We start from the raw sequence: 20037 nt of genomic DNA on the forward strand, positions 1-20037 counted from the left end.
ACCAAATAATATAGCTTTGTCCATTTCGCCCATTTACTCACCGAGAAATTTTGCTATGCCTTGTAACAAATGCTCAAATAAAGAATAAGAAAGGTATTACACATTGATCAACTTAACCCAAGGGTGGGGTACGTACTTAATACCCTACGTACATTTGCTATACGTACTTTTGTCCGTGACGTACTTTTGTCCACACGTAGGGTAGACCGGGGCAAATCTCCCCGCCGAGGTAAAACGCCTCACCGATGTTTCTCGGAACTGGCAGGGTTCTGGGGAAAGATCCTCTCTTCTGTTAACCCGGCCGGTCCCGGAGGGTAATTCCAACCACCGCAGCCCGGGGAGGGGCGTTTTTCGCCCCCCCCCCCTGTCTAACTCCGTAAATTAAGAGAGCTACGCAAACAAAAGCAATACCAAACGAAAGGTCCTTACGAGACGCTTCTAAAGCACCCAAAATTTTTTACCTCGGGTCAATTTTCAAGGTCAGAGGTCAAGGTCAAAGGCAAAAACCGGCACATGTGTAGTGATCTCAAAGTGAGCGTTCTAGAGGACGGCAGGATGCATAAAACCGGTAAAATTGGGTGTCAAACGAAAGAAGAGAATCTGAGAATTCCGGAAATGTGCTCAACATCAAAGGTCAAGGTCAAGGTCATGCTCAAAATTGACCTCAAACTTACACTTTTTCGTACATCTTGTGTGTCAACTTCCAAGATGTTTTGAAATGTTTTGAGGCTTATCAGGTCCCTATTTGTGGTTCATCTTACGATACAAGGCTGCTCAAAGGTCAAGGTCACAGAAGAGAGTCCTTGCTAGAGACTATTTCACTGATTCAAGTTAGTAATAATAAATAAGACAATTTTGCCATCCAGAGGCTCTAAATAAAGGCTTAGAGGAAAATAGATGCCAGATTCGTGATCAGCGGGTACGAATCCATCATAAACGACTTTTGATGTGTCAAGGTCAACCAAAGGTCATTCGAGGTCACATGAGGTCAACATAAAACTTGCCCTTTTCCAAACAAAATATATATCATTCGACGCGGCTTGACAAGACAAATGCGATGGTACCACTGCCGTAGCTCTAGGACCATTTTTGTCGAAGTTATTTGCGAAAAACTAAAACCACAGCTCGGGGTCGTTGACCTGACTTCTGATCTCAGGTCACTAAAACTATTTTTGTATTTTTGTCTAGGTCAATTGCTACACAACCGTGCTCGTAATTTGTCTTTATCTTTAAAAGTCTATTTTTAGCAGCTATTTGAAGTTCGCGTCTGTGACACCGAAGTTTGCCGTGCAGGGGTCTAGAAAAATCGACTTTGTTACGTCATCAATGGGGCTAGGTCAATTTTTTTTATTTCAGAAGATGCCAAATTGATGGAAAAAAAGGTACTGAAAATTTCGCTTTCCTATCCCTAAGCGTTCGGGAGCTATCACAAATATTCGCCAGGAGGGGGGCGAAAAACGCCCCCCCCCCCGGGCCCGCGAGGGTTAATCTAGTGTATGGGGCTTCTTGCTTCAGGCCGTGGGGCGTTTTGCCCTGGGGTTGGGGCAAAATGCCCCATTTGCAGTTGCTTCACAAAGCACTTCCTAGCTGGGAGTCCGATCATAAGTGAATGAATTTGAGGGATGGAATTTAAAGTAAAATGTCCAAAGAACACATTGAGCACAAATTTGGCCTTCCAGGTGATGTGAGACAAAAGTAGGTACCTATGTAGCGAAATAAATTATCTGGGGCGTCTTGCCCAATACTTTATACTAGTGGTGTCAATCGGAACTTATATCTTTGGAATTCCGATTTTGTCCAATGTCCAATTCGGAATTCGGTTGGACAATGACAGCAGGCTTTGGACAACTTTGGACAATCGCTTGCTACACCTCAACATTTATATAAAGTAATCGTGTTTAACATTGATTGACTATTAGAAAGCTCAGCTTTCGATATGATTTAACACTTTTGAGCTGGTAACGGTACATTAAAAGCAAATGAAATAACAGTGTTGTGTGTAAACTATTGCGTAGGCGTCGGACATCTTTGGACAAATGGCTGGCTTGGACATTTTTGGACGGACAGTCGACGTAAGTGTTGGACATTGGAGGTCATTGGACATAGGTTTTTTTTTTAAATTGACACCACTTCTTTATATCCTACGTACATTTGCTATACGTAGGCTTTTGTACGTGACGTACTTTTGTCCATACGTACTTTATACCCTACGTACTTCTGCGATGCGTACTTTTGTCCGTGACGTACTTTTGTCCATACGTACTTTTTACCCTACGTACATTAGCTATACGTACTTTTGTCCGTGACGTACTTTTGTCCATACGTACTTTATACCCTACGTACTTCTGCGATACGTACTTTTGTCCCTGACGTACTTTTGTCCATACGTACTTTATATAGTACGTACTTCTGCGATACGTACTTTTGTCCCTGACGCACTTTTGTCCATACGTACTTTATACTGTACGTACTTCTGCGATACGTACTTTTGTCCTTGACGTACTTTTGTCCACACGTACTTTATATTGTATGTACGTACTTCTGCGATACGTACTTTTGTCCCTGACGTACTTTTGTCCATACGTACTTTATACTGTACGTGCTTCTGCGATACGTACTTTAATCCTACGTACTTTTGCTTACGTACTTTTGTCCTACGTACTTTAGCGATACGTACTTTTGTCCGTAACCCGTGGAGAACATACCTAACGTCCCAGAGGCGAAGCTCACTACTAGCCTACGTTTGGTGCCCTCAGCGCCACCTACATTGTAGATGTCGCTACCATCTAGACGTGGGTCCAGCTAGACGTGGGCCCAGTCCAGGCATCATTGTTTCTGCCACATGAAATGGCAACAGGATCAATATTCAAGCGAATGTTTGATTTGATTAAACAGCACTTTATTTAACCCGCGCCGTGCTGGGGGGGGCGTTTTTACGCCCCCCCCCCCTCAGGTTTTTCGCAAATATCTCAAAAACGGCGGCGCGCAGCGCCGCCGTTTTTGGTACACGTGTTCCTACATCATTTCCGCACATGTTGTGAAAATTTCAGACCTAGGCCGTTCAAGGTCAGGTCACCAGGTCACGTCAAGTGACCTTACCTCAGAAAAAGTTCAAAGGCTCGCTATAGCTACACCGACTGAACGATCACTTTGAAACTTTCAGCGATTGATATGAGTAACAGTATGTATAAAATGTATATCTCGGATTTTTGATATCTGTGACCTAAGGTCAGGTCAATTTTGCGACCTCTCCATTATAAGTCAATGGGAGAAAATTGAAATGCGCCTCTTTTGGACGAATATCGTTCAAAACGCTCTCAAACATCGGTTCATAGGTAAACATGACACACTGAATAGGAAAAATGCACCTGTGACCCCTCTGTGTGCCCCTGAGGTCATCTCAGGTCATGAACGGTCGCCAGCAGTTTTTTAGCTATAACTTTTGATAGAGACGTGCTAGAGCGGTGAAAACACGTCAGATGTGTTCAGCTCGACGATACGGATCGACTGATATGCAACATGACCCTTTTCGGTCAGGTCATGACCTTGACCTGAGGTCAAATTTTCAAAATGACCTTTTAAGGTCAACGAATAGTTCATTCGACGCGTCTCGACGAGAGAAACACGATGCTGGCAAAAGTAATGTCATGGCGCTTATGAGTCAAAAGTTATTGACGAAAAAACGTTTTTCGTAAAAACGGCTATTTTTGGAGTTTTTGCCCTCTGGAGGCTAAACCGTTGACCTGAGGTCAAATCTGAGGACATTACTCAGAAAGGTCTGTAAAAGGGCTATCGAATGCGCTTTTCCGCGGCGCTGTAGCTCTATCGGTTCCCGAGATAGCCGTTGGCAGTTTCCAAAATGTTGAAATAGTCAACATTTTACCTTTGGTGACCTCTGGTGACCTGACCTTTGACCTGACCCAAAAAATGATCGAAGTATTTTCGTCCTTATTTTTGACGCTCTTTCGATTGCCGCTTACCGCGTGTCGCTACGTGGCCCAGGAGCCGAGTTAGACGGGGGGCGTGAAAACGCCCCCCCCCCCCCCCCAGCACTCGGCGGAAAGTTCAGGCCACCAGCACGGCGCGGGTTAAAGTGTTATACATATTATACAATGTACCTAGCACACTAAGCCGAGGCAATGTTCTCAAAAGTCAAAAGTTCAGAGCAGGGTCGGGTTATTGGTAGGCAGGTATGTAGCTATTGGCAGTTTTATCCATAGATAGACAGATACAGTCCTACGGTTCCATATTCTAGCTGCTCTGACTCCGCACAAGGATGGAAGTCTGTATACTTTCGTAATCGTATACATATATGACTGTGTCCCCGTTACGAGACGCAGCGACTGGTACCCGATTTTAACCCTCGCCAGGCCAGGGCCTTTTCCATAACACGGACGGCCATGCGGGGGGAGGGGGGCTGGGGGGAGGTCTCTTATTTTTTCATCACAATTCACAGGGTTCACGAAGTTAACCCGCGCCCCGTTGGGGTCTGCCGAGCAACGCGCCCTGCTGAGGGGGGGGGGAGCCAATTTGCCCCCCCCCCCCTAAGATCTCGAGAACCACGCAACCTAGCGACAAGCGGCAAACGGTGTTGGATAGCCCCATCAGGGCACTACCTTGTGGCCCAATTTTATTGACCTAGGTCAAACCGATGACGTCACAGGTCAGGTCAAATGTCGAATTTTCACCGTTTACAGACATTTCAAGAAATGCGTTGTAAAATCGAGTAAAATGCATTTCAATAAAAATCATCGATGGGGAAATGTTCTTCAAACACAGATTTTGCTATTTGAGGTCAGGTCACAGAGCTCAGGTCACTGAGGGTCACAATATGAAAATATAATGTGATGCATGTTTTATGGTCCATTCTATATGCCAAATACGATTATCAGGGTCAGGCAGCCTTTGAGGTCAGTTTAGATTATGTTCTGGTGAAGGTCAGGTCAAGGTCAGGTCAAGGTCAGGTCAAGGTCAGGTCAAGGTCAGGTCAAGGTCAGGTCAAATAAGGTCAAATTTCAAAGTTGATATTTTTGCATAAAATGGGTACCTATCGATTCGATGCAACTCGTCACGGGGAGTTCAATGGTGGTCTTTGTTTTGCGCTACGTGGCCTAGAATTGCTAAAAATTGAGTTCAAAAATTTGATGTCATCAATTTTAAACAGTTTTTCGCTATAACTTGGCCAAAAAGGAGATATCGATCGAAAATTTGGTATGTATATAGAAGAGCGCAGGGACTATCACATATATTCCGTTTTTTCGAAATCCGAAAAAAATTGATTTTTTTTAGTTTTTTCTAAAAAAACAGTTTTTTAAATTTTTTGGGGGTCAAAACCCAAAACTTTTGAAAATCTGGGATAGCAGTTTTGTAGCGCAGCTTTTGTCTACATGACCATGTAAAGAACTTTGAAATTGCTTGGTAACTGTAGATTTGGTGAGCGTTTCAAGATTGCATGTTTTTTGCTCATTTTTGCTCGAACATGACCTCAGTTGTACCTCAATAACTCCTGACCTAAGGTGACCTAAGGCTAGAAATTTTATTTGAAGGTGTCAAATTGATGTCGCCGTTTTCTTGCTATTCAGTAGAAACCACAGGGTGGCCAAATTGCCCCCCCCCCCCAGCGGGGCGAAGGTTAACCCGCGCCGGGCCGGCGCTCCGAGATTTAGCGCCGGGGGGGGGGGGGGGTGTCTGAACACACCTCTTCTAACTTGGCTCCTGGGCCACGTAGCGGCACGCGGTAAGCGGCAATCGAAAGTACGTCCAAAATAAGAACGAAAACACTTCGGTCATTTCTTGGGTCAGGTCAAAGGTCAGGTCACCAGGTCACCAAAGGTAAAAATGTTGACTATTTCAACATTTTGGAAACTGCCGAAGGCTATCTCGGGAACCGATAGAGCTACAGCGCCGCAGAAAAGCGCATTCAATAGCCCTTTTACAGACCTTTCTGAATAATGTTCTCAGATTTGACCCCAGGTCAACGGTTTAGCCTCCAGAGGGCAGAAACTCCAAAAATAGCCGTTTTTACGAAAACCGTTTTTTCGGCAATAACTTAAGACTCAAAAGAGCCATGACATTATTTTTACCAGCATCGTGTTCCTCTCGTCGAGACGCGTCGAATGAATTATAATTTGACCTTGAAAGGTCAACTTGAATATTTTACCTCAGGTCAAGGTCATGACCAGGGTTGTATACCAATCAAGTCGATTGAATTGATTGATTTGATTCAACGCGTATTTTGAGTTGATTGGATTGAGTCGATTGACTTTTCGAGATGACTGGTTGACTGACTCGTTTGACTTTAGCGACTGGTTGACTGATTTGATTCCCGAAAATTAGAGTGACTCGTATGATTGAGTCGATTGAATGGAAAGTTGAAATAAGTTTTAGTTGACGAAAAATAATGACACCAATTGATGACATCAAAGATCACAAAACTACACTGAAAACTGCTTGTCATCACAACTGCAATATGGGGTAGATGGCCAAATAAAGAACAGGGCCTAAACATGAACAGCCAACTTTGACTTTCAACTGCAATAACTGCTCCAATCCTGTGATAGAACCTGGCGATGCACCTACCTACCTTTCTGCACTCAGCAGGAAACTTTTTTTTAATCCAGATGATAAAGTGCAAGGCCCTATATACTAATAAAGTGTGATTAATTACTAATTCACATCTCCACAGCTCCTCAGAAACAACCCACTGAACTCTATAAATATCTGAAACCCCTACAAAAATAACTGAAACAAAAGCGCCGTTTTCGTCTCGCTAACTACGTTTACATTAATAGCTAATTTGCTGCAGGGGCATCGCCGACGGGGGGGTCGGGGGGGTCGTGACCCCCCCACTCTTGAAAACTGGGGGTGTCGACCCCCCCACTTTTTGCGATGCTGAGTATGCTTTTTTAGCTTTTATGTCAGTGAAGCAGGCGTCAGCAACACCACCAAGTACATCAGATTCAGAATCGCTTCAAGAGCTCCCTAAAGCCAATTAGCCAATTACCTAAAGTTCAATTAGCTGTGGGCGGGGAACACCAGCACAACAATATGTTTAAGTGGCCAGTGGCCACCATTCTAGTACCTTTTTATCCCTCAAAGGATTGGACGCGCCAAAACTGCCCCGAGCGTTCGTCTGATCGTTTAAAAAAATGGTCGCAGTCGATTCGTCGGATCAGTACCTAACTACAAAACTACAAACTAGCCTCAGCCCCATGGCTATCGGCACAACTAGCTGTACAGTGCACATGTAGGGGAAAGGGAGTCAGATGAAACCGTCTCGGGCTTTCGCAAAAAAGTCGCGCAAAAGGAGCCGATTGCAACGAAACTTCCGGTGCGCTCGTGTTAATCACCTACTTAAAAATAAATCGATATCCCTGATTCGAATAAAGATGAGCTTGGTTCACTTTTTCATAACATGCTTTTAATTTAGGTAAAGGATAGTTTTTGGAGCTGATTTTGAACTTAGCGCCCATCTGAACATTTAAGAAGTAGTTGTGTTGCTTATACATATGTATAACATGTTAGGAAGCAATGGGTGGTGGTCATCCACTATTAGGTACTGGTCGATCTGACCTGACCTGACCTGATCTACCCCAAATGCATGGAGTCATCATCTTCGTTCAAAACTAAGATAACATTCGTAATCAGAACCTCGAAAAACCATCACAACTTACATTCGCAAAGTTCTAGCAGGTCCCGAGTTTCCCTACGTATTGGCGATGACCTGAGTCCTGAGATGACCCGAAACCTTGTAAATGGGTATCATCGGCTTTCTCTCGTCACGGGCAGCATGCTCTTTTTTCCGCAAACCTCTAGATCGATCAGGGGTCGAAAGCATACATCAGCGTTACTTTAGTATACGTTATAAGTTAGCGACTGGGAGCCCACCAATAGAAGGGCTACAGTGAAGCAGAAAACATATTTGATAGCTCTTTCAACGCTCTTTCGCTAGCTTCGGGTCAGATTTCATCTCAGGTCTATGTTTTGCCCATAGAAGGCAAACAGCTAACTGGACAGATTCTGCCGAAACATTTGCTTTGCAATAACTTTAGATTCCGTGAGTTTGTATGGTACTTACATATGTTGTCTTGTCACCACTGTGTTTATCTCTTTGAGACACGTCACATGAGTTAAAATTTGACCATTCAGAATTAACGTTAAAACGACCTCAGGTCAACGTTATGTCCTGATCGAAAAAGGACCTCCTGCTGCATATGAATGGATCCGTGTTGTTGAGCTGAACTACGAACACCTTCCAGGTGCTGTCATCGCTCTACCGCGTCTTCGTCAAAAGTTGTAGAAAAAAAAAATGCTGGTGGCCATCGATGGACATTTCCACTAATGACCTTTCGAGTCATCACTCGCCATAAGTTGCACCCTGTCCCTGGCAATGATGAGCTGATTTGTCACGGCTCCAAAGATATTTTGCGTTTCTGACGAACTTTTTCAAAGCAGGAGGCATTCGTGCTTTTTATAATTTCTCATTATTTTCTAATGATGAGGTCACGTATTTGACCTGCCTCCATTGCAGATCATAGATGTAAATCCTCAGAATCATGAATTGCTGACACGTATAACCCCATACATTAGGTATACAGTGTACCAAATTTCGAAGTTATGGGAGAAAAGCTACAAGAATGGCGAGAGGGGAAAGTTTGATAGAGGTATACCGTATAACTGAACTTGACATGGCGACCTGACCTTAAGTGACCAGTGATAATTTTTACGCAAGTGATGTTGGTAGGTATACCTACCTAATAGGTTATACCAAATTTCGCGGCGCTGCGCGCCGCTTTGTTACACGCGCACACATGCACATACGCACGCACAAAACTGGGAAGTGTGGCAAAAAAAAAAAAAAAACACCCCTACCCATCGGGTGAAGACTAGAAACCCGACCCCCCCCCCCCCACTCAAAAATCCGTGGCGACGCCCCTGATTTGCTGCATTGTTTAATTTGCAGCAGAACGTTTGTTGATCCTTTTCTCCTGAGAGCCTAGGCATAACATATTTAATATATTTAATTTTCCTTAAAATATTTTACCGAATATTATTAAGTGGTTTTATTTCAAATGAAATAATCATTAAAACGAAATTGGTGTTGTACAACCGATTTATTTTATGATGATCTACCATACTACATGATAATCAATGACGTCATCTTACCAAAAAATCAAAAGACGTAGAATAAGGATTTATAAAAGCTTAGCATACTTCTTGGCAAAACGTTTTCTTTGTTTTTTTTTTCGCAGTCGCACCAACGGCATTTAATTTTCCTTGTTCTTCCTGTGGTTCCAGAGTCCCTGTCCTTTCCATTTCCTTTTAAATATATTTTTAATGCTCATCCCTATCCCCCAGTCCTAACAGTTTCAAATTGTATTGCAATAAAATGTTTTGAATTCTTCACATATAACCTATCTACCTTCGTTGGTACTGTTGGCAGCCAGTGACACATCTAGGCATGTAAGTAGGTACCTACCTGCTTTCCTGCTGTCTTCATAAAGCATACCTAATGAAGTTGTCAAATTTGTAGCACATTTTCAACACTTTCATATCAATATGGTGTCAGTGTGGCATATAACCTAGCTAGGTTCATTATGTTCAGGGTTCAATTCAGAAGAGCTCCGCATAACTCACATAAGAGACAGACGGGGGCTTTACATGGGGTAGATGGCCTGATGACTTAGCTGGAATATGGCCAAAATTAAATTGACAACTTTTAGGTGAAAGGTGGTGATTTGGGTTAAGGGGCGTTTCTTGAAGTCAACTACTGGGTTATTTTGCACCCATTAAATGAAACTTCTGCTCCAATTCTACCCATTGAACCTCAATATCATGATCCACCTGTCCATCACTAGGTAATAGGTATCCTTCCTTATTACATAGAAACTTTGAATGGCATGGCAATTTATAATTTTAAATGACAATATTTTTGTTTCTTCTGTAGGTTGGTAGGTAGGTAGGTACACCAGACTGCTATGGACACTTTTCCAAGTTGGTGGGGCAAAAAACCTAATGTATACCTTGGTTTGAGTCGTTTGATTGAGTTGATTGATTCCTTTCATTGTCGCGTTTGAGTCGATTGAATCAATTCCCGAAAACTGCTCTGACTTGATTGATTTGATTGGTTTCCCAAATTTGTCGTGATTGAATTGATTGCTATTGATTGAGTCGTATACAACCCTGGTCATGACCTTACCGGAAAAGGTCATGTTGTATATCAGTCGACCCGCAACGTCAAGCCTAACACATCTAAGGCGTTTTCAGCGCTCTAACACGCCTCTATCAGAAGTTACTAGCGAAAAACTGTTAGATTCTGTTCGTGACCTGAGATGACCTCGGGGACATAACGAGGGTCACAGTTGCCATTTTTCGGTTCAGTGTGTCAATTTTACCTACATCTCGATGTTTGAGAGTGTCTAGAATAGCGTTCGTGCAAAACAGACGCTTTTCAATTTTCTCTCATTGACTCATAATGGAGAGGCTGCAAAATTGACCTGACCTTATGTCACTGATATCAAAATTCCGAGATAATTTTTTTCTTTATAGATAACGCTGCTCTTATTAATCACTGAAAGTTTGAAGGCAATCAATCAGTCGGTGTAGCTATGACGAGCATTCTTATTTTTTTTCTGAGGCGAGGTCACTTGGCGTGACCTGGTGACCTGACCTAAGGCGACCTGGGTCTGAAATTCTAACAACCTGTGCGGAAAAGATGCACAAACAGGTGTGCCAAAAACGGCGGCCCTCCGCGCTGCCGTTTTTGAGATATCTGCGAAAAACCGCAGGGGGGGGGTGTTCAAGCACCCCCCGGCCCGGCGCGGGTTAAGCACCTGGACAATTTTGTTCAGTTGGCAGCACAACAAAAGTTCAGGGAAAGCGAGACAAAAAGGTCGCACACTGACATACACGACATAAACCAGGCAAACCAAACACTGCTTGTTAATTTTCAATTCGGTGAGTTGAAAGTGGTATTACGTCAGTTTAAATGAACCCACAAAAAAAAAAAAAACAGTTGACTTCGAAAAATACAGGGTGTCCAGAAAAAACGGATACTATTATTTTTGGCTGTACTTCCGAAAATAAACACCTTACATTTTAAAATGGCACATGCTTGTATTCGCAAAAATATGGCAAAACAGACAGCAGGTGCCACATGGCATGTAAACTCTTTGTTTAGTCGCGGCAGATCCTCAAAGCAGATACTCAATGTGAGCGGCCTTACGGCGGATCAGCTCCAGCACTAGCACAGTCTGCAGGTGACTGATGGTCATGTTGACTATCTCGGAGGGCAGGCAGACAACTTTCCAACGACGCATTACAGTGCTCATAAGTTTTGCCAAATCTTGCACTATAAGCACATGAAGTTGAAACAAAATCGGCTCGTGCGTTAATGAATGCGACTTAATTTCCGTAGTATCTTTTTTTTCTGGACACCCTGTACATATATCCCTAGCCCGCGCCCCGCTGGGCTATTCAGCCATACGCGCCCTGCTGGGGGGGGGGGGGGGGGCAGATTCTGCCCCCCCCCTGTCTAACTTCCGAACCGATGGTCGTAGAAAGACGGGGAAAACGGCAATCGAAAGCTCTCAACAAGGCGGATCTTAAGAGCCCAAATTTTTTTGCTTAAGTAGGTCAGAGGTCAGGTCAAGGTCAGGTCAAGGGTACAAAATGCAAGTTTCTACAGTATCGGCCTTGCACCGTAGTTGCCGAAGAATGGACTGAGACTGATTGCCCTAAACGTGTTCTTAGACTACCAAGACAATATTCGTTGCACACAATGTCATTCAAAGGTCAAGGTCAAGGTCAGGTCAGGTCAGGTCAGGTCACCAAAAACAAAATATAGAAAAGGGCATGTGCGACACATGTTTTATGGGTCATTTTACTCATGGAATTCAATAGGCACACTCAATAAGTGATATGGACCACCTCTGGATGAATTTCAGGTCGAGGTCAGGTCAAGGTCAGGTCAAGTGAGGTCAAATTTTGAAGTTGGTTGTTAAGGCCTAAAAAGGTGTCTATCCGATGCAGTTTTTCACGGCGAATCGAATGGTACTATTTTTGTTTCCGTACGAGGTCTAGAACTTCCAAAAAAATCATTTTTCAAAAAATTTGTGTGTCGTGACGTCATAAAATTTTGAATAACTCCCACATTTTTGAACTGATTCTTCTAAAAATTGGTATGTAGGTGCACATAGACCACTTCTTTGACATATATTCCGGTTTTTTCGATAAACTCAAAATTTTGGATTTTATAAATATTTTCCCAAAAAAGTCAGTTTTTTGGAAAATTTTTGGCCAAAATCCAAAATTTTAAAAAAAACCGAGATAGCCATTTGATAGACAAAGTAGAATCACGTATAACCTTTTTTGTTACGTCTTGATTCCTTTAAAAATGAAGATGTTAGCGGCGTTTGAAATTTTGCCGTTTTTGAGGCGAAAATGGCGAACATGACGTCACTAAAACGTCAATTTCTCAAAAATTTTCCGACGGATTTCGCTCAAATTTTCAGGGAACGTGTCAAATTGATGTATGATAAGGTACTGAAAGTTTGACGTCGCTGGCGTAACGCGTTTAGAAGTTATTGGCGAAAAACGGGAGGGGGGGCAGATTCTGCCCCCCCCAGCGGGGCGCGGGCTAGAACGCCTAGGGGGGGGGGGGGTTGTATCAACCCTCCCCCTGAGGTTTTTTCGAAGTGCACGCTAAACGGCTTGTCGTAGCGGGCTGAAATTTTCAATACCCTCTGGGGCAACCTTTGCGCATCTTTTGCCGAATAAAAATTGATCGGGTCATGTCAGGTCACGGAGTTATGACGTCATAAGAGGTACAGCCTCCGGCCGACAGTTACCAAACGTGTGCGCCGAATCCCTAGGTTTTCTGCCGGTGATACCCACATTGTTTGATGGATCATGATGAAACTTCCCATGCATGTTGGGGCAAGCATTGGCTATCGTGTGGTGCAAGAAAATTGACCGGGTCAGGTCAGGTCACGGAGCTATGACGTCACAAGAGGAACAGCGTCTGGTACTATTTTTGAAAAGCGCCCGAACCACTATTTTGCTAATTCTTGTCACTTCAATGGGAATATGCAGCAATATTAGCTTCTATAGGGAGCAAATGGACCTCCCAAATCCAAAAATACAATCAGATTTCAAAAATTTAAATTTTGATTTTTCGAATTTCTGCCGCCGACTGTGACCTTGCCGACTTCCGGCGCTCCCAACGCGCCATTTTTAGAGCTAGGGAAACGAAATACATACCAAACGATAGAGAATTGATCAAGGAACACGATAGTGAAGGTTTCAAGTCGATATCTCCCACCGTTTTGCCGCAATCGCCGCGGAAAGTTGAAAAAGTTTGATTTTTTTTCGGAAAATTTGACCTTTGACCGGTCATAAGTAGGTCAAATGTTGACCTAGGACCAAAAAATATACCACCAATCGCGAGATCTCGTTGAGAGCAATCCGTTGGTTTTTTTCTGCTAAGCTCTACGACCTTCCGTTTCGAAACGCCAGGGGGGGGGGGGGTCGTAACAACGTGTAAGGTGAGAACCCCCTGGTCGTTCGTGTTATGAGAAATGGCCTGGTCGTGCGAGGGATATGGTTTTATCATATTATAAACCGAAGGAGGGACAACTGCTTACCAAAGTGTCACTGCACCTACTGCGCAAGAATGCGCAACGTTTGCGCATTCTTGCAAACGTTGACACAAACAATTCAAATACAGAAATGATACGACACTACCAAACCACTTGAGCGCCGCCAACATCTCCCCCCGCCCCCGTCGGGCCCCTATGGTGACCCAGGGGGACCAGCCGCCCAATCTGTCGTGACGATTTTCTCACGCTGTCGACGCGTGACCGAGCGGCGCCGCTGGCCCGGTGGCGGCGCCGCCGAGAGCCGGGAGGTGGCTCCTCTCGGCGCGTCGGCCGCCCGATCTATATTGGCGCGCCTGGCCGCGGCGCCGGCGTCGTTGGCGATCTCCGCCGCAGTCGACGGCCGCGCGCGACGCCGGCGACGGCGGCGACGGGGCGGGCGGGCGGCGCGTCGGACCGAGCGGGGCCCGCGGCGGCGACCATGTGTGCGGGCGCGGCGGCGCTGCTGTGGCTGACGGCGTGTGTGCTCTGTTCACCGACGGCAGGTCTGCTGTGCACGTTCGAGGACGATACGCCGTGCGTGTGGCGATGGAACAGCACTCTGCTCAGGGTGACCGGACGCCAGGCGGAGGAGATGGTCACCTCACGGCCCGCCGGACAGATGACGGCCACTCTGCGAGACGCCGATAACCGCCGGGACGGTGAGTGTTGAGTGCGTGGTGAGGGCGGTCTGGCCCCCGGCAGCGTCCTCCGGCAGTCTGCCGAACTGTGGATCACCTTTACCGCTCACCGGCGGCCGGAGTGCTCCCCACATCACAGCGTGGTACCCGTTATACAGTGTTGTATATGTTTACTTTGGGGATGGGAACCGGAATGTTTTTTATTGCTATATAATGAAATTGAATGTGCCAGTGTTATATTTTAGGGTTTTGAGGTATGTTGCTGCCTTGCGCCGTAAGCCAGTTTGCGCATTTCCTAAGAGTATCTGCGTGATTAATGCTTCTTTTATCTCACCTTACACGAAGAGCAGAGGAATGGGAAATGATATCCAACCCCGTTTTTATTTATCAAAATCATCGTCTAGCCAGACTCCACCCCGTGCAATTCACCTTCACACGATCTGCATTCCCGCTTTATGCAAAACCAACACATCCGCTTTACATAGACCGTTCTGTAAACGCACAGCCTCTCACCTCCCGCTTTACGAAACCACCAGTTTTGTTTCGTTGCTCTACAAAGCTATCACTTTTCACATCATCTCCCTACGGAGTACGGACATAGCCACCACTCCCAAACCAAAACCAATCCCACCCGGCCAGTGCCCTGCTCTACAAACCACTATCTACCCGCCCTACAATAGCTGTTTTCACGACAGCCATCTGGTACACATTTGGTGCACATTTGGTGCAGATTAGGTGCAGATTTGGTCAAATTAGGTTCAGTGTGTCTCTTAGTAGCTATCAGCTAGGGCTGCACTAATTGCCTATATCCCTGCTTTGTCATATTATCAGAGAGTATTATCGATTAAAACACTGAAATAAATTCATAAAAGGAATTTGCTGTAAAAGAGATTAGGTGCAGATTTGGTCAAATTAGGTGCACTCGCCGCATAGCCCGTCGTGAAAACGGCTTATACCACTGCTCTACGAAAACCACACCTCCCACCCATCACAAGTCATCTCCATCTCCCCACACCACCCACACCCCATCTCCGGCCTCTGGCGCTCCCCGGCCGTTATTGCGCCTCCCATGGTGACCTTCCCCTCCCCGCCCCTAGCCTCCCACCGACTGCCGGCCTCCTTTATTCGCTCGCCCGGCCGGATATTCCCAGTTGGTGATGGTTGAGAGCGTCGGTTCCGACAGAGGCTGGCCGTCGGTGTGGCGGCGGTCCGCTGACGAGAACCGACTCTGCGCAGCGCCCACAATCGCCGGCCGACTCAGCGTGCCATTAAACATTCACGACTGGACGATGGATGGTCTGGGCCTGGGGGCTGACACGCATTTAGGCGACAACAGTAGCACACTCTCCCGAAAGTAAGGGGTGGCAGGGAGATGCGTTCGTTAGAGATCCATGTCATACGGACACTCCTTCGCCCCCAAAACCGCACAAATGAGGCACCGCCCAGGCTAGATGAGCCGTTGAAACTGGCTTTTAGAACGTAACCTGGCGTGTAATAGCATTACTTGGAGGCTTTGTGGCGAATTTTGTAAGGGCTATTTTTGTTGAGAAGTCCATTTTCATTTTAGTTGTGTTACAGTGACAGATAACTTTCAATGGAGATATTGCTACTACGCGCATTATAACCGTCATTAAAAACGACATCTTTCTAAATCTTGAAACGTTTGAAAAGTTTGAAGTTTGGAAAAGTCTTGTTGGTTTCTTCATTTGGACTTCCCAATTGCTGTTTTTGAAACGATTAATGTCATTTTATGAATTATTTCTACCAATGTGTGAGAAGATAACTGAGAGCCTGGAGCCCCGGATGACCAGGCCTGTTTTTGGTGATCAAAGGAGAGCTCCTTATCACATTAACCCCTAAAAGAGTCCTGGACACATCTGAAACATCTAAAAGATCTGGGAATAGCTGGACGGTGCAGCTCAGATGCTGAGTTGAGCTCAGCGAAATATCCGTGGATATTTCGCTGAGCTGAATGGTGGATATTTCGGATATTTCGTGGTCTAGAGACCAGTGGACGCGGTCATTGGGATGACAGTTTGTCGCGCCTGGTATAGAAGGGATATATGAAATCAACTTCGGGATCACTCTATCGACGATGCCTTGAATTCGTTTCGCTTTTGAGATACCCAACTGATGCCATCAAGTTATAACTTAAGAATAGGACTTAAACCATCCATTTTGGTATCTGAAGGCAAAAGGAGAGACCATGTCCTACATCTCTCCCATCGATTATTCACTGATGACACCTTTCGGCATCCAAACCTGGAGTTTTTTTAACATCCTAGAAAACATATAAAGAACAATCAACATCTTTTGGTGATTGCTAGACATGGATTTGAGCACCTTTTTTTTTTGGTCGCGCTTTTTCCAACCGTGGATGATTATTGATGCTCTAATGGTCGGTGTGTGCCATCTGGCGCCGGCCCGTTCCGCTCGCTGACCTGAGGAGGATCTGTCGGTCGCGATGACCCGTGACCTGTCATCAGTGGCGTCCGCCGTCCGGTCGGGCGTCCGGTCACCGCCGAGCGCCGCGCCGCGCCGGGTCGTGCAGCTCAGGGCCGCCTGCAGCCTACCGGGCCGGGCCGAGCGGAGAGTAGACCTGCATCGATCGCGACCGCTTCACTGACACGTGGCGGCTACCGACTGCACTGCTGACACTACTGAGTGTACTAGTCACTTTACTGACTGTACTGGTGTACTGACTGTACTGCTGACACTACTGACTGCACTGATGACTTAACTTACTGCACTGATGACACTACATGCTTAATGCACTGCTGACAGCACCACCTACACTGATGATACTAGTGACTGTACCGAGCTGATACGATACTGATGCACTGGTGTCATTCTACTGAATACACTAGCGACACCACTGGCTGCACTGATAGTCTGACCGCATTCATTACTGACTGTACTGGTGATATCACTGCACTGGTAACACCAGTCACTTTACTGGCGAGTGGTGGTACGGCTCCTGTCATTACGAACTGTGATACCATGCGGCACAAATTAGGAGTAGCTGCTCACATGCTGTGTGCCAGGACGGAGGAGTGTGGCTAGATAGTCATTCTTTGAAATTATTTGATTAATGTATTATAGATAATCGCTCTTCTTTTTCAGCTTTAGCGCTTCCCCAGTTCATGCACAAGTGATATTCAGTTATATGCAGTGTTGTGCATTCGATGAATAACAGGCTTCTATATGAGAAGACTGAGCATGAATAGATTTACTCAATCATTTTGATATTTCACCATATCGTGCACTGCTGGATTTGTTCCTGCCAAAATGTCTTAGAGTCTCTGGCCGTACTCTTACGTTTGCTGCATGCAATTATGAGCAGCACGAACTCCAGCTCGAGAAGTTCCATTTCAATTTGATTGTGTCGCGTCAATCAATCTTATGTTGCTTGAATATTCGATCAGCCACTCCATTTTGAATTGTTTCAGTTTATTCGATTATATTTTGGTGGTTTGTTTAGTCCTACTATTGCTGCTTCAATTCACCGAAGGGATTGTCGGTCCTTTGTTTCAGTTCTAGCTGCACGCGTTGTTCCGCGAAATCACAAGGAAACCAATATCCTGCGCTGCAGGGCCACATCGTTTGTGTCAATATCGGAATCCCTGAATTGAATCCTCCATTGTAGGTTACAGATGATGTAAGCTTTGTGCAACATCAATTGCTGAAATTAGATTCCAGGAAGATTGGGAAGAGGATTTTTTTTTCAAAGCCATTGGATTTGATCCATTATACACGTATAGTTTTAAGTACATACAGCACGGGCATGGATATGTTGTTGTGTATACTCAACAACAACACCTTCATTATTTTTGTAATATTGCATCGGTGGATGTTTATCAATAATTTATTATATTATTTATAGGGTCATTAATGAAATTTGCCCGCATCTTTTTGGTCATCCTGACCACATCTTTTAATCGATGATATGTCCCTCCTAATTAACGGGCACAGGATAAGGATGAGAACACCACTAATTATGTTGTATACAAAGTGGCAATCCATTTTCTTTCAATGTCACTGGTCCTCAACAGTGATGTCCACTAAATCGATTATTTGATGTTGTTTACACGCGTTCTAATATTCCTAATAGGACAAATGCAACCAGAGTTGCCTGACATTTAAATTGTTTTCTTGACACATATTTAAACATTTAAAAAATGAAACGTCTCGCCTTGGTTCGTCCACAGGATCACAAGCTGCATGTTTAACTGGTTGACATTGCTCTGCAAAATTCTGATGAGTTCTACTGGCATCCTTTTGTTCCAGTGCTAACATGAACACTTGTCCTTTGCCCAGCATACACTTTAATGGCGTTCGGTGCACCATTCGCTTCATTTATCATAAGACATCGTGCAACCTCAGTCAGCAAGCAGTTCGTTGCAGGGCCGACTACAATAGTAACAGAGCAAAATGCTTATGCGCTGCACCACTGGCTGCCAGTCTCCGAACATAAAGCCATCCTAACAGGTGTGTTATTTCGAGCACCTTTGTGTCTAGACGACAGACACACTGTTATGAATAGTCGCTTTGAGCGGTGCGGCGTGCGTCGGAAGAGCTGCCGCTGTTGATAGAAGCCCTGTGGGAGTGGCTTGGCCGGGCTCCAGGATCAGTCCGCCGGTTGACGCCTGGCTGCACATTAGTTTAGCAACACCATCGACGGGCCGCGGGATAAATCGGACCGACAGTCGGCCGGCGGCACGGACGCGACGTGATAGAGGGTCGGATCGGGCCCAGTCAGTGCCAGTTGGAGTCAGCTGCCAAACCGGGGGCGCGTCACATCGGTCTGGGAAGGCGGGCGTCCAACAAAGGCGCAATGCAACTGAGCTGCATCAACTAGATTGGTCATCTCGTGGTACCAATTCTCAATTCTCAATTCCATTCTCAATTCGCAAAAGTTGAAGATTACCATTCGCGTGAATTTATGTAAATATAGCTTCATCATTGAGACACTCTCTTTTAGCCTTTATCCTTGCCTGGCATGATTTCATAACACGACGGTTTTATGTGAACGATTTATTTTTGTTGCACTATGGCCTTCAACACTCTGTTGCGATTGCATGACCTGCCATGGCATTGACTGTAATTGCCTGACTGTGACCCCCCTCTTTCATACCCTTCCTTACCATATAATAATGCGAGTCGTGGACACTCAGCTGAACCTCTGTGAGCAACATGGCCGCACACTCGTATTGCATGCATGACATCCATTTTTCATCGAACCCTCGTCCAACTGGGGCATATATTTGTAAACGGGAACGGCCGGGGATGTTGTGACCTAGGCTGGCCGATTGAACTGACCGTAGACGAAAACAGGAGTGTAGACGAAATAAGAATAACCTATAGCATAGTTACAGAATAGTTACGGAACGATGTCATGTCTCAGCTACCTCGTAGAGGATGAGATGCTCTGCTGAGGCATTCCACGCATGTTTCCCGTATACCGTAACGCTTTTTCTTCTTCTAATAATGCTCAGATATGCAAGCCACCTGGAACATTTCTCCCTGTAGCCTGTTGCTTGCTTTCACCAGTTATGATTTCTAGCTACTATAGTTGACAAAAAATAATGTTATTGGTTATGTTAATGGCAGACGCCGTGCATTTCTTTACTTTGGAATCGAAGACGCTCACGGTAAAATTTTGAGGAAACAGAATCAATTCCATTGGCCTTTTTGTGATTATATGCCTTAATAACTACTTCAGTCATTAGTTGAAACGGCACCCCCTTAGTAGGATCTAAATA

The 20037-nt window shown here is 45.1% G+C and overlaps 1 protein-coding gene across 1 annotated transcript in view; it reads left to right on the forward strand.

Moving 5' to 3' along the window:
- Positions 1-20037, forward strand: part of LOC122368008 (ALK tyrosine kinase receptor-like) — a 140808-nt gene that overhangs the window by 33759 nt on the left and 87012 nt on the right. The window contains exon 3 of the mRNA XM_043341597.1: positions 14141-14296. Coding sequence (XP_043197532.1) covers positions 14141-14296 — 156 coding nt within the window. The remainder of the gene's footprint in view (positions 1-14140; positions 14297-20037) is intronic.

The sequence above is a fragment of the Amphibalanus amphitrite genome, unplaced genomic scaffold (genome assembly GCF_019059575.1).
Source record: "Amphibalanus amphitrite isolate SeventyFive unplaced genomic scaffold, NRLGWU_Aamphi_draft 000914F_arrow, whole genome shotgun sequence".
NCBI lineage: Eukaryota > Metazoa > Arthropoda > Thecostraca > Balanomorpha > Balanidae > Amphibalanus > Amphibalanus amphitrite.